Here is a 26,641-nt window from a genome sequence, read left to right on the forward strand (position 1 = left end):
ATTTTAATTATTAAACATTCACACATCATTGTTAAAGAACGCAGGGCACAGCTTCCTGCTCTTGAATGCATGGCCCACTCAACCAATGACAGCTGCGTGAGGAGGTTATTTATATATATTTATTTATTTAACCTTAATTTAACTAGGCAAGTCAGTTAAGAACAAATTCTTATTTTCAATGACGGCCTAGGAACAGTGGGTTAACTGCCTTGTTCAAGGGCAGAACGACAGATTTTTGCCTTGTCAGCTCAGGGATTCGATCTAGCAACCTTTCAGTTACTTGCCCAATGCTCTAACCACAACGCTAACCGGCCGCCCCACTAGGTAGAGGGGCAACAGAACAGTTCTAATAGCAGGAAAGAGATTTATTCCCGAAATACAACACAATGCGTCATTAGCTAGCTGGGCGGTTTATGAATCGAAAGTAAAGGTCATATTTTTTAATAGCGGTTGTATCTAGAATATGAAGAATACAATATCTGGCTCGTTAACAGCAGGCATCTCAGGGATCTCAGCAATAGTCACTATGCTATCTCGCTCCTCTTTAACGGTATGAAAAAGGGGAGGTGGACCTATATGTGAAAACATCCATATCAGGTCTGTCAATAGTGGCATCTGTCATGATATATCTACTCTCTACCAGTGTTGGTGACGGTATGTCAGACAACCTGGCATCAGTAGCCATGTTAGATAACCTGGCATCAGTAGCTATGTCAGACAACCTGGCATCAATATAGCTATGTCAGACAACCTGGCATCAGTAGCTATGTCAGACAACCTGGCATCAGTAGCTATGTCAGACAACCTGGCATCAACATAGCTATGTCAGACAACCTGGCATCAGTAGCTATGTCAGACAACCTGGCATCAGTAGCTATATCAGACAACCTGGCATCAGTAGCTATGTCAGACAACCTGGCATCAATATAGCTATGTCAGACAACCTGGCATCAGTAGCTATGTCAGACAACCTGGCATCAATATAGCTATGTCAGACAACCTGGCATCAATATAGCTATGTCAGACAACCTGGCATCAGTAGCTATGTCAGACAACCTGGCATCAACATAGCTATGTCAGACAACCTGGCATCAATATAGCTATGTCAGACAACCTGGCATCAATAGCTATGTCAGACAACCTGGCATCAATATAGCTATGTCAGACAACCTGGCATCAATATAGCTATGTCAGACAACCTGGCATCAATAGCTATGTCAGACAACCTGGCATCAATATAGCTATGTCAGACAACCTGGCATCAGTAGCTATGTCAGACAACCTGGCATCGATATAGCTATGTCAGACAACCTGGCATCAATATAGCTATGTCAGACAACCTGGCATCAGTAGCTATGTCAGACAACCTGGCATCAATATAGCTATGTCAGACAACCTGGCATCAATAAAGCTATGTCAGACAACCTGGCATCAATATAGCTATGTCAGACTACCTGGCATCAGTAGCCTTGTCAGACAACCTGGCATCAATATAGCTATGTCAGACAACCTGGCATCAGTAGCTATGTCAGAGAACCTGGCATCAATATAGCTATGTCAGACAACCTGGCATCAGTAGCTATGTCAGAGAACCTGGCATCAATATAGCTATGTCAGACAACCTGGCATCAGTAGCTATGTCAGAGAACCTGGCATCAATATAGCTATGTCAGACAACCTGGCACCAATATAGCTATGTCAGACAACCTGGCATCAACATAGCTATGTCAGACAACCTGGCATCAGTAGCTATGTCAGACAACCTGGCATCAGTAGCTATGTCAGACAACCTGGCATCAGTAGCTATGTCAGACAACCTGGCATCAGTAGCTATGTCAGACAACCTGGCATCAGTAGCTATGTCAGACAACCTGGCATCAGTAGCTATGTCAGACAACCTGGCATCAATAGGCTACGCTGCCCCTCCACTCTAACCACGAGACTACGCTGCCCCTCCACTCTAACCGCTATGCTACGCTGCCCCTCCACTCTAACCACTAGGCTACGCTGCCCCTCCACTCTAACCACTAGGCTATGCTGCCCCTCCACTCTAACCGCTAGGCTACGCTGCCCCTCCACTCTAACCACTAGGCTACGCTGCCCCTCCACTCTAACCACTAGGCTACGCTGCCCCTCCACTCTAACCGCTAGGCTACGCTGCCCCTCCACTCTAACCACTAGGCTACGCTGCCCCTCCACTCTAACCGCTAGGCTACGCTGCCCCTCCTCTCTAACCACTAGGCTACGCTGCCCCCCCCCCCCCCATATTGTCACGTTCGTTGAATGGAGGAGACCAAGGCGCAGCGTGATGTGAATACATTCTTCTATTTATTAACGAAGAAACACTAAACAAACGTGACACTTTATATAAACAAGTGCAGACACAGGCAACTAACCATAGACAATAACCCACAAACTAAACTGGAAAATGGCAACCTAAATAGGATCCCCAATCAGAGACAACAATCAACAGCTGCCTCTGATTGGGAACCAATCTAGGCCACCATAGACCTACATAATGCCTAGACTAACTACACACACCTAGACATACATAAACCCGATACAATACCAAAACCCCATAGATATATAAAACCCCTAGACAAGAAAGGAAAACACACATGCCACCCTCGTCACACCCTGACCTAACCAAAATAATAAAGAAAACAAAGATAACTAAGGTGAGGGCGTGACACATATGCCAGAATGTTAATTCTATTCAACTACCATTTACATTATGTTCACATTCCTCTCTTCTATTATGACATATTGTTGTTGCATTGTCCAAACGGAACCTACAACTAAGCATTTCATTGGATGGTGTATACCATGTGTAACATACAGTTCGACCAATGAAACTTCATATTTGAAACTATGTGCGAGGCAGATTCTCACAGTTGATATGGCATTATAGGAGGACTGAATAGTTTGGAGGGGTGCGTCGTGGGTAATTGGAAGAGGGGTACTCTTTGCAACGGGGATGGATAGCCGACTGAACAAGTGAAGGGAAGTATGCAGATATGTGAATTGTGAATAATGAAAAAGCATGAGGGGGGGGGGGGGGATTCCTCAGTAGTCCATTTAAAAAAGCCCTTTGTTCATAGGCTGCTTGGCTAATGGCTAGGATAAAAAGAAACACTTATGAGATTCTGCTAAACCAGCCTTAATTAAGGGGAGGCAATTCTTGGTATTTAATCAAATTAAACTAAATAGGCTGGAAACCAATCGTTTTTTAATGTTTCTAAATACAAGATTCACCGGCACAAAAGGAACATCTCTCCTTCCGTGGGAACTGTTCGTCATGGCTGGATAGGCTGCTCTTCCTCTCTCAAAACCCATGGCTGGATAGGCTGCTCTTCCTCTCCCAAAACCCATGACTAGATAGGCTGCTCTTCCTCTCTCAAAACCCATGGCTGGATAGGCTGCTCTTCCTCTCTCAAAACCCATGACTGGATAGGCTGCTCTTCCTCTCTCAAAACCCATGGCTGGATAGGCTGCTCTTCCTCTCTCAAAGCCCATGACTGGATAGGCTGCTCTTCCTCTCTCAAAACCCATGACTAGATAGGCTGCTCTTCCTCTCTCAAAGCCCATGACTGGATAGGCTGCTCTTCCTCTCTCAAAGCCCATGACTGGATAGGCTGCTCTTCCTCTCTCAAAGCCCATGACTAGATAGGCTGCTCTTCCTCTCTCAAAACCCATGGCTGGATAGGCTGCTCTTCCTCTCTCAAAGCCCATGACTGGATAGGCTGCTCTTCCTCTCTCAAAGCCCATGACTGGATAGGCTGCTCTTCCTCTCTCAAAACCCATGGCTGGATAGGCTGCTCTTCCTCTCTCAAAACCCATGGCTGGATAGGCTGCTCTTCCTCTCTCAAAACCCATGGCTGGATAGGCTGCTCTTCCTCTCTCAAAACCCATGACTGGATAGGCTGCTCTTCCTCTCTCAAAACCCATGGCTGGATAGGCTGCTCTTCCTCTCTCAAAACCCATGACAATATCAACTGTGTACCTTTTAAGACCAGCTTTTTTTGTGGTGCAGGAAATTGTCACTTGTTTTTTAACAACTCAAATAACAACCCCTAACAACCCCCCCCCCCTTCCCACCTCAGAGTAGACCTGACTGACGGGTAAATTGCCGAACATGTCGGTGGGGCTGAAAACGGCCAGTGTGCCGGGTTTTTTACGTGACGACATTGCAAGCTAACGTGTGCCTCCTTAGTGCCAGCCGAAAACATAGCCTTTAGTATGTGTACTTTACCGTATTTACACTCGGGATACGGTATCCCTTTGTCAACAGTAAAAGCTATTAAAGAATAAAAATCGCTGGAGGACGTCTTTAAATAGTGATACGTTGAGGTGTGACAGACGTAAGAACACAACACATTTTACTGTAATTGAATGGTGCAAATACAGAGAAGAAGTTGTCTGCCGGACAGGGAACAGTCGTTGTGTTTACTGTCTGCCTCCTGCAGCAGACAGGATCAATGGACCTATTGGGGGGAACCCTTCCATGATAACTCACAGCTAAGCAGAGAGACAGATACAGTAGACCAGCTTGTTATCTAATAGGTTTCTGTTCCGATTCATGTCTAATGGCCCTAGTATCCAGGATGACCTTGTTTAGCGACTGCATCAATCAGACTGAGCACTTCAAGAGCCTTAGCTAAAAGCTACCTCTAGAGTAATCTATCGAAGCAGACCGAATAAAAGCAGCTAACAGCTACCTGTCTACTACACCAATCAAACTCTCAGCACTTCAACTGCCTTAGCTACAGTATCTGTTAGTATAATCAACTGCCTTAGCTACAGTATCTGTCAGTATAATCAACTGCCTTAGCTACGGTATCTGTCAGTATAATCAACTGCCTTAGCTACGGTATCTGTCAGTATAATCAACTGCCTTAGCTACGGTATCTGTTAGTATAATCAACTGCCTTAGCTACGGTATCTGTCAGTATAATCAACTGCCTTAGCTACGGTATCTGTTAGTATAATCAACTGCCTTAGCTACAGTATCTGTTAATATAATCAACTGCCTTAGCTACGATATCTGTTAGTATAATCAACTGCCTTAGCTACAGTATCTGTTAGTATAATCAACTGTCTTAGCTACGGTATCTGTCAGTATAATCAACTGCCTTAGCTACGGTATCTGTCAGTATAATCAACTGCCTTAGCTACGGTATCTGTCAGTATAATCAACTGCCTTAGCTACGGTATCTGTCAGTATAATCAACTGCCTTAGCTACAGTATCTGTCAGTATAATCAACTGCCTTAGCTACGGTATCTGTCAGTATAATCAACTGCCTTAGCTACGGTATCTGTCAGTATAATAAACTGCCTTAGCTACGGTATCTGTCAGTATAATCAACTGCCTTAGCTACGGTATCTGTCAGTATAATCAACTGCCTTAGCTACGGTATCTGTCAGTATAATCAACTGCCTTAGCTACGGTATCTGTTAGTATAATCAACTGCCTTAGCTACAGTATCTGTTAGTATAATCAACTGCCTTAGCTACGGTATCTGTCAGTATAATCAACTGCCTTAGCTACGGTATCTGTTAGTATAATCAACTGCCTTAGCTACGGTATCTGTTAGTATAATCAATTGCCTTAGCTACGGTATCTGTTAGTATAATCAACTGCCTTAGCTACGGTATCTGTTAGTATAATCAACTGCCTTAGCTACAGTATATGTTAGTATAATCAACTGCCTTAGCTACGGTATCTGTTAGTATAATCAACTGCCTTAGCTACGGTATCTGTCAGTATAATCAACTGCCTTAGCTACAGTATCTGTTAGTATAATCAACTGCCTTAGCTACGGTATCTGTTAGTATAATCAACTGCCTTAGCTACGTTATCTGTTAGTATAATTAACTGCCTTAGCTACGGTATCTGTCAGTATAATCAACTGCCTTAGCTACGGTATCTGTCAGTATAATCAACTGCCTTAGCTACGGTATCTGTTAGTATAATCAACTGCCGTAGCTACGGTATCTGTCAGTATATTCAACTGCCTTAGCTACGGTATATGTTATAATCAACTGCCCTAGCTACGGTATCTGTCAGTATAATCAACTACCTTAGCTACGGTATCTGTCAGTATAATCAACTGCCTTAGCTACGGTATCTGTTAGTATAATCAACTGCCTTAGCTACAGTATCTGTTAGTATAATCAACTGCCTTAGCTACGGTATCTGTTAGTATAATCAACTGCCTTAGCTACGGTATCTGTTAGTATAATCAACTGCCTTAGCTACGGTATCTGTCAGTATAATCAACTGCCGTAGCTACAGTATATGTCAGTATAATCAACTGCCTTAGCTACGGTATCTGTCAGTAAAATCAACTGCCTTAGCTACAGTATATGTTAGTATAATCAACTGCCTTAGCTACAGTATCTGTCAGTATAATCAACTGCCTTATCTACAGTATATGTTAGTATAATCAACTGCCTTAGCTACGGTATCTGTTAGTATAATCAACTGCCTTAGCTACGGTATCTGTCAGTATAATCAACTGCCTTAGCTACGGTATCTGTTAGTATAATCAACTGCCTTAGCTACGGTATCTGTTAGTATAATCAACTGCCTTAGCTACGGTATCTGTTAGTATAATCAACTGCCTTAGCTACAGTATCCGTCAGTATAATCAACTGCCTTAGCTACAGTATCCGTCAGTATAATCAACTGCCTTAGCTACGGCATCTGTCAGTATAATCAACTGCCTTAGCTACAGTATATGTCAGTATAATCAACTGCCTTAGCTACGGTATCTGTCAGCATAATCAACTGCCTTAGCTACAGTATATGTTAGTATAATCAACTGCCTTAGCTACAGTATATGTTAGTATAATCAACTGCCTTAGCTACGGTATCTGTCAGTATAATCAACTGCCTTAGCTACAGTATATGTTAGTATAATCAACTGCCTTAGCTACAGTATATGTCAGTATAATCAACTGCCTTAGCTACGGTATCTGTCAGCATAATCAACTGCCTTAGCTACAGTATATGTTAGTATAATCAACTGCCTTAGCTACAGTATATGTTAGTATAATCAACTGCCGTAGCTACGGTATCTGTCAGTATAATCAACTGCCTTAGCTACAGTATATGTTAGTATAATCAACTGCCTTAGCTACGGTATCTGTCAGTATAATCAACTGCCTTAGCTACGGTATCTGTCAGTATAATCAACTGCCTTAGCTACGGTATCTGTCAGTATAGTCAACTGCCTTAGCTACGGTATCTGTTAGTATAATCAACTGCCTTAGCTACGGTATCTGTTAGTATAATCAACTGCCTTAGCTACGGTATCTGTTAGTATAATCAACTGCCTTAGCTACGGTATCTGTTAGTATAATCAACTGCCTTAGTTACAGTATCTGTTAGTACAATCAACTGCCTTAGCTACAGTATCTGTCAGTATAATCAACTGCCTTAGCTACAGTATCTGTTAGTATAATCAACTGCCTTAGCTACGGTATCTGTTAGTATAATCAACTGCCTTAGCTACGGTATCTGTTAGTATAATCAACTGCCTTAGCTACGGTATCTGTTAGTATAAACAACTGCCTTAGCTACGGTATCTGTTAGTATAATCAACTGCCTTAGCTACGGTATCTGTTAGTATAATCAACTGCCTTAGCTACGGTATCTGTTAGTATAATCAACTGCCTTAGCTACGGTATCTGTTAGTATAATCAACTGCCTTAGCTACGGTATCTGTTAGTATAATCAACTGCCTTAGCTACGGTATCTGTTAGTATAATCAACTGCCTTAACTACCGTATCTGTTAGTATAATCAACTGCCTTAGCTACGGTATCTGTTAGTATAATCAACTGCCTTAGCTACGGTATCTCCATCAGCTCTCCTACTGTCTATATACCAGACCCTCTTCTAACTACTGTCTGTATACCAGACCCTCTCCTAACTACTGTCTGTATACCAGACCCTCTCCTAACTACTGTCTATATACCAGACCCTCTCCACTCTTCTAACTACTGTCTGTATACCAGAACATCTCCTAACTACTGTCTGTATACCAGACCCTCTCCTAACTACTGTCTATATACCAGACCCTCTCCTAACTACTGTCTGTATACCAGACCCTCTCCTAACTACTGTCTGTATACCAGACCCTCTCCTAACTACTGTCTGTATTCCAGACCCTCTCCTAACTACTGTCTATATACCAGACCCTCTCCACTCTCCTAACTACTGTCTGTATACCAGACCCTGTCCTAACTACTGTCTGTATACCAGACCCTCTCCTAACTACTGTCTGTATACCAGACACTCTCCTAACTACTGTCTGTATACCAGACCCTCTCCTAACTACTGTCTGTATACCAGACCCTCTCCTAACTACTGTCTATATACCAGACCCTCTCCACTCTTCTAACTACTGTCTGTATACCAGAACATCTCCTAACTACTGTCTGTATACCAGACCCTCTCCTAACTACTGTCTATATACCAGACCCTCTCCTAACTACTGTCTGTATACCAGACACTCTCCTAACTACTGTCTGTATACCAGACCCTCTCCTAACTACTGTCTGTATACCAGACCCTCTCCTAACTACTGTCTATATACCAGACCCTCTCCACTCTCCTAACTACTGTCTGTATACCAGACCCTGTCCTAACTACTGTCTGTATACCAGACCCTCTCCTAACTACTGTCTGTATACCAGACACTCTCCTAACTACTGTCTGTATACCAGACCCTCTCCTAACTACTGTCTATATACCAGACCCTCTCCTAACTACTGTCTGTATACCAGACCCTCTCCTAACTACTGTCTGTATACCAGACCCTCTCCTAACTACTGTCTATATACCAGACCCTCTCCTAACTACTGTCTGTATACCAGACCCTCTCCTAACTACTGTCTATATACCAGACCCTCTCCTAACTACTGTCTGTATACCAGACCCTCTCCTAACTACTGTCTGTATACCAGACCCTCTCCTAACTACTGTCTGTATACCAGACCCTCTCCTAACTACTGTCTGTATACCAGACCCTCTCCTAACTACTGTCTGTATACCAGACCCTCTCCTAACTACTGTCTATATACCAGACCCTCTCCTAACTACTGTCTATATACCAGACCCTCTCCTAACTACTGTCTGTATACCAGACCCTCTCCTAACTACTGTCTATATACCAGACCCTCTCCTAACTACTGTCTATATAACAGACCCTCTCCACTCTCCTAACTACTGTCTATATACCAGACCCTCTCCTAACTACTGTCTATATACCAGATCCTCTCCACTCTCCTAACTACTGTCTGTATACCAGACCCTCTCCTAACTACTGTCTATATACCAGACCCTCTCCACTCTCCTAACTACTGTCTGTATACCAGACCCTCTCCTAACTACTGTCTGTATACCAGACCCTCTCCACTCTCCTAACTACTGTCTATATACCAGACCCTCTCCACTCTCCTAACTACTGTCTATATACCAGACCCTCTCCTAACTACTGTCTATATACCAGACCCTCTCCTAACTACTGTCTGTATACCAGACCCTCTCCTAACTACTGTCTATATACCAGACCCTCTCCTAACTACTGTCTGTATACCAGACCCTCTCCTAACTACTGTCTGTATACCAGACCCTCTCCTAACTACTGTCTATATACCAGACCCTCTCCTAACTACTGTCTATATACCAGACCCTCTCCTAACTACTGACTATAAAGCTATAATACCTACAATATATAATATAACTATAATACCTAACCTATAATAACCCTGTCTACAAAGCTACAGCACCGATAATAACCCTGTCTACAAAGCTACAGCACCGATAATAACCCTGTCTACAAAGCTACAGCACCAATAATAACCCTGTCTACAAAGCTACATCACCTGTAATAACCCTGTCTACAAAGCTACAGCACCAATAATAACCCTGTCTACAAAGCTACATCACCTGTAATAACCCTGTCTACAAAGCTACAGCACCAATAATAACCCTGTCTACAAAGCTACATCACCTGTAATAACCCTGTCTACAAAGCTACAGCACCGATAATAACCCTGTCTACAAAGCTACAGCACCGATAATAACCCTGTCTACAAAGCTACAGCACCGATAATAACCCTGTCTACAAAGCTACAGCACCAATAATTACCCTGTCTACAAAGCGCAGGCTACAGCACCGATAATAACCCTGTCTACAAAGCTACAGCACCGATAATAACCCTGTCTACAAAGCTACAGCACCGATAATAACCCTGTCTACAAAGCTACAGCACCGATAATAACCCTGTCTACAAAGCTACATCACCCATAATAACCCTGACTACAAAGCTACATCACCCATAATAACCCTGTCTACAAAGCTACATCACCTATAATAACCTTGTCTACAAAGCTACGGCATCTATAACAACCCTGTCTACAAAGCGCAGGCTACAGCACCGATAATAACCCTGACTACAAAGCTACATCACCTGTAATAACCCTGTCTACAAAGCTACATCACCTGTAATAACCCTGTCTACAAAGCTACATCACCCATAATAACCCTGTCTACAAAGCTACAGCACCGATAATAACCCAGCCAGTAATCGACAATCTGAATTGGAACAAAGGGCTGGCTCTGGTTGTGAGGCTCTGACGAGAGAAGATATACAAAGGCTGTGTGGACACACACACACACACACACACACACACACACACACACACACACACACACACACACACACACACACACACACACACACACACACACACACACACACACACACACACACACACTCTCTGTCTTTGACTGATGTGATGCTGTATCGAGGGAGGGAGGGCATGAAGAAGCTGGCTGATTCCTGGACCCCAGGGTTAAGTGGGGAGAAACGAAGGGTTTTGTATCAAACATAAATTACCATCTCATTTTCATTTTCCTCACAGACAGGCTGTTATTAAAGAGCAGCAGGCAGTGGACAGATATTAGATGTCATAAAGCATGTGGAGACAATTACGCAGATGCCTGTCTGAATCTGCCTGAGTCTGTCTGGGGGCTAGGGACGCACATCCAGTGTGATGATGAAGAGGGGACTGATGAGAGGAGAAGATGGTGGAGGAAACTTCCTCTCTCTCTCTCCCTCTTTCTTTTATTCTCATTATTTTTGTGAGAATTCAGAGTTCAGTTGACTTGCTAGAGTTCAGTTGACTTGCTAGAGTTCAGTTGACTTGCTAGAGTTCAGTTGACTTGCTAGAGTTCAGTTGACTTGCTAGAGTACAGTGTAAAAAGTCTTGGTGGCCATTTGATTAATTTTTCAGCAGTCTTATGGCTTGGGGGTAGAAGCTGTTAAGGAGCCTTTTTTGACCTAGACTTGGCACTCTGGTTCCGCTTGCCGTGCAGAAGCAGAGAGAACAGTCTATGACTTGGGTGACTGGAGTCTTTGACAATTTTTTGGGCCTTCCTCTGACACTGCTTAGTATATAGGTCCTGGATGGCAGGAAGCTTATCCCCAGTGATGTATTGGGCTGTATGTACTGCCATCTGTAGCGCCTTATGGTCAGATGCCGAGCAGTTGCCATACCAGGCAGTGATACAACCGGTCAGGATGCTCTCGATGGTGCAGCTGTTTAACTTTGAGGATCTGGGGACCCATGACAAATCTTTACAGTCTCCTGAGGGGGAAAATGTGTTGTTGTGCCCTCTTAACCTCTCTGGGATATAGGGGGTGCTGTTTCGACTTAGGGAAAATTGGTCTCCAAATTAAACTGCCTAGTACTCAATTCTTGCTCGTACAATATGCATATTATTGTTATTATTGGATAGAAAACACTCTCTAGTTTCTATAGCCGTTTGAATTATGTCTCTGAGTGGAACAGAACTCATTCTACAGCACTTTTCCTGATATGGAGTGAGATTTCAGAAATCTTGGCCTCTGGTCCCAGGTCAGTTTTAATGTCCCTGTAAATGCTATGAGGATACAAACACTGCCCACGCCTTCCTCTAGATGTCAGTAAGTGGTGACAAATTGAATGGAGTCGATTGTGTCATGTTCCTGACCTGTTTTCTGTTTAGTTTTGTGTGTTAGTTGGTCAGGACGTGAGTTTGGGTGGGCATTCTATGTTGTCTGTTTCTATGTTGGTTTAGGGTTGCCTGGTATGGCTCTCAATTGGAGGCAGGTGTTTGGCGTTCCTCTAATTGAGAGTCATATTTAGGTAGGGCATTATCACTGTGTGTTTGTGGGTGATTGTCTCCTGTGATGTCTATCGTGTTGTCGATGTTTTTTCACATATGGAGCTGTTTGGCTGTTCGTTCGTTTTGATGTCCGTTCCTGTTCGTGAGTTTACGTTTGTCCATGTAAGTTTATGTTCAGGTTCCGTTGTACGTCGTTTTCTTATTTTGTAGTTTGTTAAAGTGTTTTTGTTTCGTGACCATCGTAATTAATAATAAAGATGGCATATTTCCCAGACTCCGCATTTTGGTCAGAAGATCCTTCTCTCCTCACCTCATCTGAGGATGAGGAAAGCGACAGCTATTACAGAACCACCCACCAATCCAGAGCCAAGCAGCGGTTTAAACGGAGTAAGGGACAGCGCAAGAAGGAGGAATGGACTTGGGACGATGTATTGGACGGTAAAGGTTGCTACACATGGGAGGAGATCCTGGCTGGAAGGGATCGCCTCCCATGGGAACAGGTGGAGGCACTGAGGAGAGCAGAGGCTACTGGAGTGAAGAACCGGAGTTATGAGGGGACGCGTCTTGCACGGAAGCCCGAAAAGCCCGTGAGTAATTCCCAAAAATTTCTTGGGGGGGGGCTAAGGGGTTGTGGGCCAAGGGCAGGTAGGAGACCTGCGCCCACTTCCCAGGCTAACCGTGGAGAGCGGGAGTACGGGCAGAGACCGTGTTACGCAGTAGAGCGCACGGTGTCTCCTGTACGTGTGCATAGCCCAGTGCGGGTTATTCCACCTCCCCGCACTGGTAGGGCTAGATTGGGCATTGAGCCAGGTGTCATGAGGCCGGCTCAACGCGTCTGGTCTCCAGTGCGTCTCCTCGGGCCGGCATACATGGCACCTGCCTTACGCATGTTTTCCCCGGTTCGCCTGCATAGCCCAGTGCGGGCTATTCCACCTCGCCGCACTGGCAGGGCGACCGGGAGCATTCAACCAGGTAAGGTTGGGCAGGCTCAATGCTCAAGAGAGCCAGTACGCCTGCACGGTCCGGTATTTCCGGTGCCACCTCCCCGCCCCAGCCTAGTACCTACAGTGCCTATATTACGCACTAGGCTACCAGTGCATTTCCAGAGCCCTGTTCCTCCTCCACGCACTCTCCCTGTAGTGCGTGCATCTAGCCCGGTGCCTCCAGTTCCGGCCCCACGCACTAAGCTACCAGTGCGTCTCCAGAGCCCTGTACACACTATATATTCTCCCCCTACTAATCCTGATGTGCTTGTCCTCAGCCCGGCGTCACCAGTGCCGGTACCACGCATCAGGGGTAGAGTAGGCTTTGAGGATACAGTGTGCCCTGTCCCTGCTCCCCGCACTAGTAGGAAGGTGCTTATCATTAGCACGGTGCCTCCAGTTCCGGCACCACGCACCAGGTCTACAGTGCGCCATATCCGGCCAGAGCCATCCGTCTCACCAGCGCCATCTGAGCCATCCGTCTCCCCAGCGCCATCTGAGCCATCCGTCTCCCCAGCGCCATCTGAGCCATCCGTCTCCCCAGCGCCATCTGAGCCATCCGTCTGCCAGGAGCCTGCAAAGCCGCCCGTCTGCCATGAGCCTGCAAAGCCGCCCGTCTGCCATGAGCCTACAGAGCCGTCAGCCAGACAGGAGCCGCTAGAGCCATCAGCCAGACAGGAGCCGCTAGAGCCGTCAGCCAGACAGGATCTGCCAGAGCCGCCAACCAGACAGGATCTGCCAGAGCCGCCAACCAGACAGGATCTGCCAGAGCCGCCAACCAGACAGGATCTGCCAGAGCCGCCAACCAGACAGGATCTGCCAGAGCCGCCAGCGAGCCATGAGCAGCCAGAGCCGCCAGTGAGCCATGAGCAGCCAGAGCCGTCAGAGAGCCATGAGCAGCCAGAGCCGTCAGAGCGCCATGAGCAGCCAGAGCCGTCAGAGCGCCATGAGCGTCGTGAGCCGTCAGCCTGCCATGAGCGTCGTGAGCCGTCAGCCTGCCATGAGCGTCGAGAGCCGTCAGCCTGCCATGAGCGTCGAGAGCCGTCAGCCTGCCATGAGCGTCGAGAGCCGTCAGCCTGCCATGAGCGTCGAGAGCCGTCAGCCAGCCATGAGCTGCCCTTCAGCCTGAAAAGGCTAGATACCCAGAACTGCCTATCAGTCCAGAGCTGTCTCTCTGTCCGGAGCTGCCCTTCAGTCCGGAGTTGCCCCTCTATCCTGAGCTACCTCTTTATCTTGAGCTACCTCTCTCTCCTAAGCTATCCCTCTGTCCTGAGCTACCTTGTCCCAGAGCTGTCCTTGATTCTGGTGTTGCCCCTAAATTTAGGTGGGGTTATTTGGAGGGTGGTCATTGTGGGGAGGCTACGGAAGCGGGGATTGATTATGGTGGGGTGGGAACCACGCCCGGAGCCTAAGCCACCACCGTGGTCAGATGCCCACCCAGACCCTCCCCTGGACTTTTTGGTGATGCGTTCGGAGTACGCATCTTGAGGGGGGGGTTATGTCATGTTCCTGACCTGTTTTCTGTTTAGTTTTGTGTGTTAGTTGGTCAGGACGTGAGTTTGGGTGGGCATTCTATGTTGTCTGTTTCTATGTTGGTTTAGGGTTGCCTGGTATGGCTCTCAATTGGAGGCAGGTGTTTGGCGTTCCTCTAATTGAGAGTCATATTTAGGTAGGGCATTATCACTGTGTGTTTGTGGGTGATTGTCTCCTGTGATGTCTATCGTGTTGTCGATGTTTTTTCACATATGGAGCTGTTTGGCTGTTCGTTCGTTTTGATGTCCGTTCCTGTTCGTGAGTTTACGTTCGTCCATGTAAGTTTATGTTCAGGTTCCGTTGTACGTCGTTTTCTTATTTTGTAGTTTGTTAAAGTGTTTTTGTTTCGTGACCATCGTAATTAATAATAAAGATGGCATATTTCCCAGACTCCGCATTTTGGTCAGAAGATCCTTCTCTCCTCACCTCATCTGAGGATGAGGAAAGCGACAGCTATTACAGATTGCGCAATCAGGGCCTGTATAAAAGGCCAAAGACCGGATGTACCGTTATTTTGCTCCCTGCGCCTGACGCACGATGGACGTCGGACCTGCTTCTTTCCAAGCTGTTGTTTAGCCAGTAATATATCACCGGTCATGTTTTTACTCGCTATAGGTCTTAAAAACATCATAAGGTAGTTAATTTAAACCGTTTTATAGCAATTTATATCCATTTAGTGCGATTTTGAGGCATTGCTTTGTGATGCACTTTGGAGCGCCGGGCCCGTTTCGGGGTCCCGGTCGAACGTTAGTGGGCATTTCGACGGACAAGAGGACATCTTTCGACCAAAAGAAGATTAGACCCAAGAAAGGATACATTGCCCAAGATTCTGATGGAAGATCACCTCATAGTAAGAAATATTTAAGATGATAAATCGTTGTTCTGTCGAAAAATGTTAAACGCATATTCCGCCATTTTCTTTGGTATAGCTTCGCTTGGCGAACCCTGTATTGCACAGTAAGGATAATTTTAGAAATGTAATTCAGCGATTGCATTAAGAACTAATTTGTCTTTCGATAGCTGTCCAACTTATATTTTTTTAGTCAAGTTTATGAATAGTTATTCATGAGACAAGATCACTGTCAAATATGGCGCCCAACATTTTCAGGCTAGTTTTGCTAGTATTGTTATTGTATAACCACGTTTTTTTGTGGCTAAATATGCACATTTTCGAACAAACTCTATATGTATGTTGTAATATGATGTTACAGGAGTGTCATCGGAAGAATTCTGAGAAGGTTAGTGAAAAAATTAATATATTTTGGCGATGATTACATTATCGCTCTCTTTGGCTTGAATCAATGCTCGGGTAACGTTTGCACATGTGGTATGCTAATATAATGATTTATTGTGTTTTCACTGTAAAACACTTAGAACATCTGAAATATTGTCTGAATTCACAAGATCTGTGTCTTTCCATTGCTGTGAGCTGTGTATTTTTAAGAAATGTTTTATGATTAGTAATTAAATAATACACGTTGCTCTCTGTATTTATTCTAGTCGAGTTGTGATGGTGGGTGCAATTGTAAACTATGATTTATACCTGAAATATGCAAATTTTTCTAACAAAACCTATCCTATACAATAAATATGTTATCAGACTGTCATCTGATGAGGTTTTTTCTTGGTTAGTGGCTATCAATATCTTTATTTGGCCGAATTGGTGATAGCTACTGGTGGAGAGAAAAAATGGTGGACAAAGAAAAATGTGTCTTTTGCTAACGTGGTTAGCTAATAGATTTACATATTTTGTCTTCCCTGTAAAACATTTTAAAAATCTGAAATGGTGGCTTTATTCACAAGATCTGTATCTTTCATTTGGTGTCTTGGACTTGTGATTTTATGATATTTAGATTTTCCTTTTCATTGTGACGCGATGCTAATCAGTGAGGGGGGGGTTGGGGGTGCTAGCGTCCCAACTATCCCAGAGAAGTTAACGAATGTCTTGGTGTGTTTGGACAATAATAGTTTGTTGGTGATGTGGACACCAAGGAACTTGAAACACTCGACCGCTCCACTACAGCCCCATCGATGTTAATGGGGGCCTGTTCAGCCCGCCTTTTCCTGTAGTCCACGATCAGCTCCTTTGTCTTGCTCACGTTAAGGGAGAGGTTGTTGTCCTGTCTCAGCGTTGTCAGTGATCAGGCAAACTAAATGATGGTGTTGGAGTCGTGCTTGGTCACACAGTCATGGGTGAACAGGGAGTACAGGAGGGGACTAAGCACGCACCCCTGAGGGGCCCCCGTGTTGCGGATCAGCGTGGCAGATGTGTTGTTGCCTACCCTTACCACCTGGGGACGGCCCGTCAGGAAGGCAAGGATCCAGTTTTCGAGGGAGGTGTTTAGTCTCAGGGTCCTTAGCTTAGTGATGAGCTTTTTGGGAACTATGGTGTTGAACGCTGAGCTGTAGTCAATGTACAGCATTCTCACATAGGTGTTCCTTTTGTCCAGGTGGAAAAGGGCAGTGTGGAGTGCGATTGAGATTGCGTCATCTGTGGATCTGTTGGGGCGGTATGCGAATTGGAGCGGGTCTAGGGTTTCCGGGATGATGGTGTTGATGTGAACCATGACCAGCCTTTCAAAGCAATTCATGGCTACCGACGTGAGTGCTACGGGTCGTTAGTCATTTAGGCAGCTTACCTTCACTTCCTTGGGCACAGGGACTATGGTGGTCTGCTTGAAAACATGTAGGCATTACAGACTCGGTTGAAAATGTCAATGAAGACACTTGCCAGTTGGTCAGCGCATGCTCTGAGTACACGTCCTGGTAATCCATCTGGCCCTGCGGCCTTGTGAATGTTGACCTGTTTAAAGGTCTTGCTCACATTAGCTACGGAGAGCATGATCACACAGTCGTCCAGAACAGCTGTTCCTCTCATGCCTGCTTCAGTGTTGACTGCCTCGAAGCGAGCATAAAAGGCATTTAGCTCGTCTGGGAGGCTCGCGTCACTGGGCACCTCGTGGCTGGGTTTCCCTTTGTAATCAGTAATAGTTTGCAAGCTTTGCCACATCCGACGAGCGTCAGAGCCGGTGTAGTACGATTCAATCTTAGTCATGCATTGAAGCTTTGCCAGTTTGATGGTTCCTCTGAGTGCTTAGTGGGATTTCTTATCAGCGTACGGATTAGTGTCCCGATCCTTGAAAGCGGCAGCTTTAGCCTTTAGCTCGGTGCGGATGTTGCCTGTAATCCATGGATTCTGATTGGAATATGTATATGTACGGTCACTGCGGGGATGGCGTCGTCGATGCACTTATTGATGAAGCCGGTGACTGAGGAGGTATACTCCTCAATGCCATTGGATGAATCCTGGAACATATTCCAGTCTGTGCTAGCAAAACAGTCCTGTAGCGTAGCATCCGTGTCATTTGACCACTGCAAAATGGAGGGCGAGGGAGAGCTTTGTACACATCTCTGTGTGTGGAGTAAAGGTGGTCTAGAGTTGTTTTTCCTCTGGTTGCACATGTGACATCAAATCAAATGTATTTATACGTATAGCCTGATATCTGGTATCTGGTATCTGGTGATAGCCTGGTATTTACATCAGCTGATATCAGCTGATATCTCAAAGTGCTGTACAGAAACCAAGCCTAAAACCACAAACAGCAAGCAATGCAGGTGTAGAAGCACGGTGGCTAGGAAAAACTCCCTAGAAAGGCCAAAACCTAGGAAAAAACCTAGAGAGGAACCAAGGTAATGAGGGGTGGCCAGTCCTCTTCTGGCTGTGCCTTTTATGGCTAGGCTGGGTGGAGATTATAACAGAACATGGCCAAGATGTTCAAATGTTCATAAATGACCAGCATGGTCAAATAATAATAATCACAGTAGTTGTCGAGGGTGCAACAAGTCAGAACCTCAGGAGTAAATGTCAGTTGGCTTTTCATAGCCGATCATTGAAAGTATGCTGGTAGAAATGAGGTACAACGGATTTAAGTTTCCCTGCATTAAAAACCCCGGCCACTAGGAGTGCTGCTACTGGATGAGCATTTTCTTGTTTGCTTATGGCCTTATAGAGTTAGTTGAGAGAGGTCTTAGTGCCAGCATCGGTTTGTGGTGATACATAGACGGCTACGAATAACAGAGATGAGAACTCTCTCAGTAGATAGTGTGGTCTACAGCTTATCATGAGGTACTCTACCTCAGGCGAGCAATACCTTGAGACTTCTTTAATATTAGACATTGCGCACCAGCTGTTATTGACAAAAAGACACCCACCCCTCGTCTTACCAGACATAGCTGTTCTGTTCTGCCGATGCACAGAAAACCTGTATATTATACGTGTTGTAGTTCAGCCACGACTCGGTGAAACATAAGATATTACTGTTTTTAATGTCCCGTTGGTAGGATAATCTCCAACGGAGATCATCCAGTTTATTCTCCAGTGATCGCACGTTAGCCAATAGAACGGATGGTAGAGGAGGGTTACCCCACTCACCGACGGATTCTCACAAGGTACCCCGACCTCCAGCCGTTGTATTTCCGTCTTTCCTTCACGCGAATGACAGGGATTTGGGCCTGGTCTCGGAGAAGCAGTATATCCTTGGCGTCGGACTCATTAAAGAAAAAAAATGTTTGTTCAGTTTGAGGTGAGTAATTACTCTTCTGATATCCAGAAGCTCTTTTCGGTCATAAGATACATTTGGTACAAAATAAGTTACAATTAATGCGGGGGAAAAAATAAACAAAATAGCACGGTTGGTTTAGGAGCCTGTAAAATGGCGGCCATCCCCTCCGGCGCCATTGAATCCAGCAATAGAAGGGTATTACAGTGTCCATTGTGAGAGCTACCACAAAGCATGTTCTCATAATAGACCAACTAAATCTCATTACAGCGTTAGCACTGTATTTAAACTGAACATCTAGGAATGGAGACTGGCTGGTTGATTTTAAGATCTCTTTTAAATTTGACATTTTTTTGTTACTTTCTAGCAGACACTCTCATCCAGAGTGAATTTACAGGAGCAATTAGAGTTAAGTGCTTTACTCAAGGGAACATTGACAGACGTTTCACCCTATTCGACTCAGGGATTTGAACCAGCGAACTTTCAGTTACCTTTCAGCCCCCAAAACGGTTAACCTCTAAGGCTACCTGCCGCCCTCCTTCAGGAGATGTGGTAATGAGGGAAAGAGTGTGAATCTTCTGAGGTCTGTCACTGTTGATGTTTCAGAGCTGTCTCTTTGAACACCATGTCATTAAAGCCCTCAGTGGCTGAGCCAGTCCACACAGAGGCTCTCATACTGCTCTCTCACACACACACACACACACACACACACACACACACACACACACACACACACACACACACACACACACACACACACACACACACACACACACACACACACACACACACACACACACACACACACACACACACACTTCATATCAGTCATACCAGTCGTATCGTTGCAGTATAGATGCAGTAGCATTAACAGACTTTTCCCTCCCCTCCATGGTCAAATTAAAATGCTGAGTGGGGTAATGTATACAGTAAAAACCTATGTCTACTATGCACACAGTAGGGACAAACACTAACATCCACCTCACAGTTTATTACCTCACAGTATACTACCTCACAGTATATTACCTCACAGTATACTACCTCACAGTATATTACCTCACAGTATAGTCACAATATACTACCTCACAGTATACTACCTCACAGTATACTACCTCACAGTATACTACCTCACAGTATAGTCACAATATACTACTTCACAGTATACTACCTCACAGTATATTACCTCACAGTATAGTCACAATATACAACTTCACAATATACTACCTCACAGTATATTACCTCACAATATACTACCTCACAATATATTACCTCACAGTATAGTCACAATATACTACTTCACAATATACTACCTCACAGTATATTACCTCACAGTATACAACCTCACAGTATACTACCTCACAATATACTACCTCACAGTATATTACCTCACAGTAGGGACAAACACTAACATCCACCTCAGCCAATATACTACCTCACAGTATATTACCTCACAGTATACTACCTCACAGTATACTACCTCACAGTATACTACCTTACAGTATACTACCTCACAGTGTACTACCTCACAGTATACTACCTCACGATATACTACCTCACAGTATACTACCTCACAATATACTACCTCACAGTATACTACCTCACAGTATACTACCTCACAGTATACTACCTCACAATATACTACCTCACATTATACTACCTCACAGTATACTACCTCACAGTATACTACCTCACAGTATACTACCTCACAATATATTACCTCACAGTATAATACCTCACAGTAGGGACAAACACTAACATCCACCTAATCCAATATACTACCTCACAATATACTACCTCACAGTATACTACCTCACAGTATAGTAAGTAGGGACAAACACTAACATCCACCTCACAGTTTATTACCTCACAATATAATACCTCACAGTATAGTAGGGACAAACACTAACATCCACCTCACAGTTTATTACCTCACAATACACAATATACTACCTCACAGTATACTACCTCACAATATACTACCTCACAGTATACTACCTCACAGTATACTACCTCACAGTATACTACCTCACAATATACTACCTCACATTATACTACCTCACAGTAGGGACAAACACTAACATCCACCTCATCCAATATACTAGCTAACAGTATATTACCTCACAGTATAGTCACAATATACTACTTCACAATATACTACATCACAGTATACTACCTCACAGTATACTACCTCACAGTATACTACCTCACAGTATACTACCTCACGATATACTACCTCACAATATACTACCTCACAATATACTACCTCACAGCATACTACCTCACAGCATACTACCTCACAGCATACTACCTCACGATATACTACCTCACAGTATACTACCTCACAATATACTACCTCACAATATACTACCTCACAATATACTACCTCACAGTAGGGACAAACACTAACATCCACCTCATCCAATATACTACCTCACAGTATACTACCTCACAGTATACTACCTCACGATATACTACCTCACAATATACTACCTCACAATATACTACCTCACAATATACTACCTCACAGTATACTACCTCACAGTATACTACCTCACAGTATACTACCTCACAGTACACTACGTCACAGTATACTACCTCACAGTATACTACCTCACAGTATACTACCTCATGTTGTTTACATCTGATAACCTAGAAGCTGCTCCCTTGACACCAAACTGAGAAAACAATCAGCTCATTCTTACAGAGCAACCATAGAATCAGCTGCTTAGTGAATCAATGTACTGCACAGCTGTGTTTGAATCTGGGGGTGTGGTAGGGGGATGGGTCAGTTCTGTCTATTCACTGCTGTGATTGGTGGAGTGAGTGACCGATACAAAATGTGGCGTGTCAGTGACTGCCTGACGGCAGTGTGGTAGTGTGGTGCCTCTGATACCTACCTGATATGTGTTGTCAAAGCTGTCATACATGAACCTCGTGATCAGAGACGTCTTCCCAACTATAAGAAAAAACAAAGATCGAAAGAGGGAGAGGTAGAGAGAAGAAGAGGGAGAGGTAGAGAGAAGAAGAGGGAGAGGTAGAGAGAAGAAGAGGGAGAGGTAGACAGAAGAAGAGGGAGAGGTAGAGAGATAGGGAGAGGAACCGAGATAGGGAGAGGAACAGAGATAGGGAGGGGGGGGGGGGGTAGGGAGAGGAAGAGAGAGAGGGAGAGGAAAAGAGATAGAAGGAGAGTTAGAGAGAAGAAGAGGGAGAGGTAGGGAGAGGTAGAGAGAGGAAGAGGGAGAGGAAGAGGGAGAGGGAGAGGAAGAGGGAGAGGAAGAGAGAGAGGGAGAGGGAGAGAGAGAGGGAGAGGAAGAGAGAGGGAGAGGGAGAGGGAGAGGGAGAGGGAGAGGGAGAGGGAGAGGAAGAGAGAGAGGGAGAGGAAGAGAGAGAGGGAGAGGGAGAGGGAGAGGGAGAGGGAGAGGGAGAGAGGGAGAGGAAGAGAGAGAGGGAGAGGGAGAGGAAGAGGAAGAGAGAGAGAGAGAGAGGGAGAGGGAGAGGAAGAGAGGGAGAGGAAAAGAGGAAGAGGGAGAGAGAGAGATGTGGTGTTAGATGTGTTTTGGAACAGAGAGAGTGACAGTCCAGCTGTTTGTGCTAAAACAGTAAATAAATAATGACTTTAGGTGAGATGCACTGTCTAACAGAAGAAACTAGACGAATAACAAACTCCCTGATGAAGGCTCTTTAGCCTGAGGACTTATTTATTTCATACAACAAAAAATCTTAGCATTTTCCACAATAAAGCTTTTTCATATGTTGGCAATATAGGGTGATGTCTGTAATATTTCCTGTAGATGTTCTCAAGGCCAGATAGGAAATGAGAAATGTTATCAGACCCAGTGCGGAGCTAGAATGTGCCTCAAAATAACCCTCTGAAATGGTGCAATTTGCAACCAAAGTCTAACTCGTTCTCTTCTCAGGCTTTTCATGTGTCATTTGAGTCATTTAGCAGACACTCTTGTCCAGAGCAACTTACAGGAACAATTAGTTCAAGGGCACATCGACAGATTTGAAAGGATTAGAACAGTCTTAACCGCTAGGCTACTTGCTAGGCTACTCGCTAGGCTACTCGCTAGGCCATCCGCTAGGCTACTCGCTAGGCTACTCGCTAGGCCATCCGCTAGGCCCCCCGCTAGGCCATCCGCTAGGTTACTCGCTAGGCCACCCGCTAGGTTACTCACTAGGTTACTCGCTAGGCCACCCGCTAGGTTACTCACTAGGCTACTCGCTAGGCTACTCGCTAGGCCATCCGCTAGGCCCCTCGCTAGGTTAGTCACTAGGTTACTCGCTAGGCCACCCGCTAGGTTACTCACTAGGTTACTCGCTAGGCCACCCGCTAGGTTACTCACTAGGCTACTCTCTAGGCCACCCGCTAGGTTACTCACTAGGTTACTCGCTAGGCCACCCGCTAGGTTACTCACTAGGCTACTCTCTAGGCCACCCGCTAGGTTACTCACTAGGTTACTCGCTAGGCCACCCGCTAGGCCACCCGCTAGGTTACTCGCTAGGCCACCTCCCACTGGGCACAGATGTCAATAGTTTCGTTGAAATTACATAGAAACAACGTTGATTCAGCCAACGTGTTCCCAGTAGGCTGCCTCGCTATCCAAATTCCCCATTCAGTACTCCAGTACCCACTCAACACGCTACCCGTTGATTCAGCCAACGTGTTCCCAGTAGGCTGCCTCGCTGTCCAAATTCCCCATTCAGTACTCCAGTACCCACTCAACACGCTACCCGTTGATTCAGCCAACGTGTTCCCAGTAGGCTGCCTCGCTATCCAAATTCCCCATTCAGTACTCCAGTACCCACTCAACACGCTACCCGTTGATTCAGCCAACGTGTTCCCAGTAGGCTGCCTCGCTATCCAAATTCCCCATTCAGTACTCCAGTACCCACTCAACACGCTACCCGTTGATTCAGCCAACGTGTTCCCAGTAGGCTGCCTCGCTATCCAAATTCCCCATTCAGTACTCCAGTACCCACTCAACACGCTACCCGTTGATTCAGCCAACGTGTTCCCAGTAGGCTGCCTCGCTATCCAAATTCCCCATTCAGTACTCCAGTACCCACTCAACACGCTACCCGTTGATTCAGCCAACGTGTTCCCAGTAGGCTGCCTCGCTATCCAAATTCCCCATTCAGTACTCCAGTACCCACTCAACACGCTACCCGTTGATTCAGCCAACGTGTTCCCAGTAGGCTGCCTCGCTATCCAAATTCCCCATTCAGTACTCCAGTACCCACTCAACACGCTACCCGTTGATTCAGCCAACGTGTTCCCAGTAGGCTGCCTCGCTATCCAAATTCCCCATTCAGTACTCCAGTACCCACTCAACACGCTACCCGTTGATTCAGCCAACGTGTTCCCAGTAGGCTGCCTCGCTATCCAAATTCCCCATTCAGTACTCCAGTACCCACTCAACACGCTACCCGTTGATTCAGCCAACGTGTTCCCAGTAGGCTGCCTCGCTATCCAAATTCCCCATTCAGTACTCCAGTACCCACTCAACACGCTACCCGTTGATTCAGCCAACGTGTTCCCAGTAGGCTGCCTCGCTATCCAAATTCCCCATTCAGTACTCCAGTACCCACTCAACACGCTACCCGTTGATTCAGCCAACGTGTTCCCAGTAGGCTGCCTCGCTATCCAAATTCCCCATTCAGTACTCCAGTACCCACTCAACACGCTACCCGAAGGTCAGCTATGGTCCAGGGTCGTTGAAAGTACTTGAGGAAATGACACATCCTCAACAGTGCGTTGCCTGTGCAAAGACACACAGACCCATACACAGGTAAACCACCTGCTGGTTAACACACACAGTCTGGGGCTTTGGTGGTGGCTCATATGTAATCAGAGAGGGAAAAGCCTGGTTCTGCTCTAGTTGACGAGGCATGACAAGGAAAGCTCTCGTCCACAAGTCATTTAAATGCTAATTTCCCCAAAGACATAAGACTGTCTTGATTTTACAGTGAAATGGATTTGAATGAATAGGGCTCATAGGGCCTGGTAGAAACCTAGCTAGCACATTTGGTTCATTGGAAGTTGTGGGAATGAAGCTATACATTTCCTGATCGGTTAAACTGAAGAACAAAATGTAAACGTTCTGAGAACAGAAGTGAAAGTTTTGCCTGTTCTGGGAAGCTTCTATTTTTAGGTTGCAGGGAGGATCTGAGAACATTTTACTCTGGTACCAGGGAGGTTCTGAGAATGTTTTACTCTGGTACCAGGGAGGTTCTGAGAATATTTTACTCTGGTTCCAGGGAGGTTCTGAGAACATTTTACTCTGGTTCCAGGGAGGTTCTGAGAACATTTTACTCTGGTTCCAGGGAGGTTCTGAGAACATTTTACTCTGGTTCCAGGGAGGTTCTGAGAACATTTTACTCTGGTTCCAGGGAGGTTCTGAGAACATTTTACTCTGGTTCCAAGGAGGTTCTGAGAACATTTTACTCTGATTCCAGGGAGGTTCTGAGAACCTTTTACTGTGGATCCAGGGAGGTTCTGAGAACATTTTATTCTGGTACCAGGGAGGTTCTGAGAACATTTTATTCTGGTACCAGGGAGGTTCTTAGAACATTTTACTCTGGTTCCAGGGACGTTCTGCGAACATTTTATTCTGGTTCCTTGAAAGTTTTCCTGGGAGGTTTTATTATTTTTGGTGTAGAGTCCAGTGGTGCCCCTACTGTCTCTCTGTGGTGTAGAGCCCAGTGGTGCCCCTACTGTCTCTCTGTGGTGTAGAGCCCTGTGGTGCCCCTACTGTCTCTCTGTGGTGTAGAGCCCAGTGGTGCCCCTACTGTCTCCCTGTGGTGTAGAGCCCTGTGGTGCCCTACTGTCTCTCTGTGGTGTAGAGCCCTGTGGTGTCCCTACTGTCTCTCTGTGGTGTAGAGCCCAGTGGTGCCCCTACTGTCTCCCTGTGGTGCCCCTACTGTCTCTCTGTGGTGTAGAGCCCAGTGGTGCCCCTACTGTCTCCCTGTGGTGCCCCTACTGTCTCTCTGTGGTGTAGAGCCCAGTGGTGTCCCAACCACTGTCCCAATAAGGGATCTTTCTTAATGCTTTTTGGGCCAGTATAATTCGGCCCTGGTTAGAAGAAGCCCCTCTTCCCAAGGCACTCATGTAGATGTAAGCAATAGGGAGAAAACATGTCGTTTCTTTGGGACCATAAGCCAACGTCCTGAAAACTGATACATAGAAATGTTCCTGCAACGTTCCCATGAAACATTACATCGAATATATTCGGAGAACATCGTAACCATGCTCTTGAGTATGTTTGGGGGGACGTTGATGGAATATTTTCCTAACCCCCTCCCTCTACCTCCACTCCTCCTCATCCCTCCCTCCACCTCCACTCCTCCTCTTCCTCCCTCCCTCCACCTCCACTCCTCCTCC

The 26,641-nt window shown here is 45.5% G+C and overlaps 1 protein-coding gene across 2 annotated transcripts in view; it reads right to left on the reverse strand.

Moving 5' to 3' along the window:
* The window catches only part of LOC129867628 (ras-related protein Rab-6B-like), a 169,198-nt gene that overhangs the window by 53,865 nt on the left and 88,692 nt on the right, over positions 1-26,641 (reverse strand). For both annotated transcript variants that reach the window (XM_055941150.1, XM_055941151.1), the window contains exon 2: positions 22,155-22,213. In XM_055941150.1, coding sequence (XP_055797125.1) covers positions 22,155-22,213 — 59 coding nt within the window. The remainder of the gene's footprint in view (positions 1-22,154; positions 22,214-26,641) is intronic.

Source organism: Salvelinus fontinalis, chromosome 12, assembly GCF_029448725.1.
Source record: "Salvelinus fontinalis isolate EN_2023a chromosome 12, ASM2944872v1, whole genome shotgun sequence".
NCBI lineage: Eukaryota > Metazoa > Chordata > Actinopteri > Salmoniformes > Salmonidae > Salvelinus > Salvelinus fontinalis.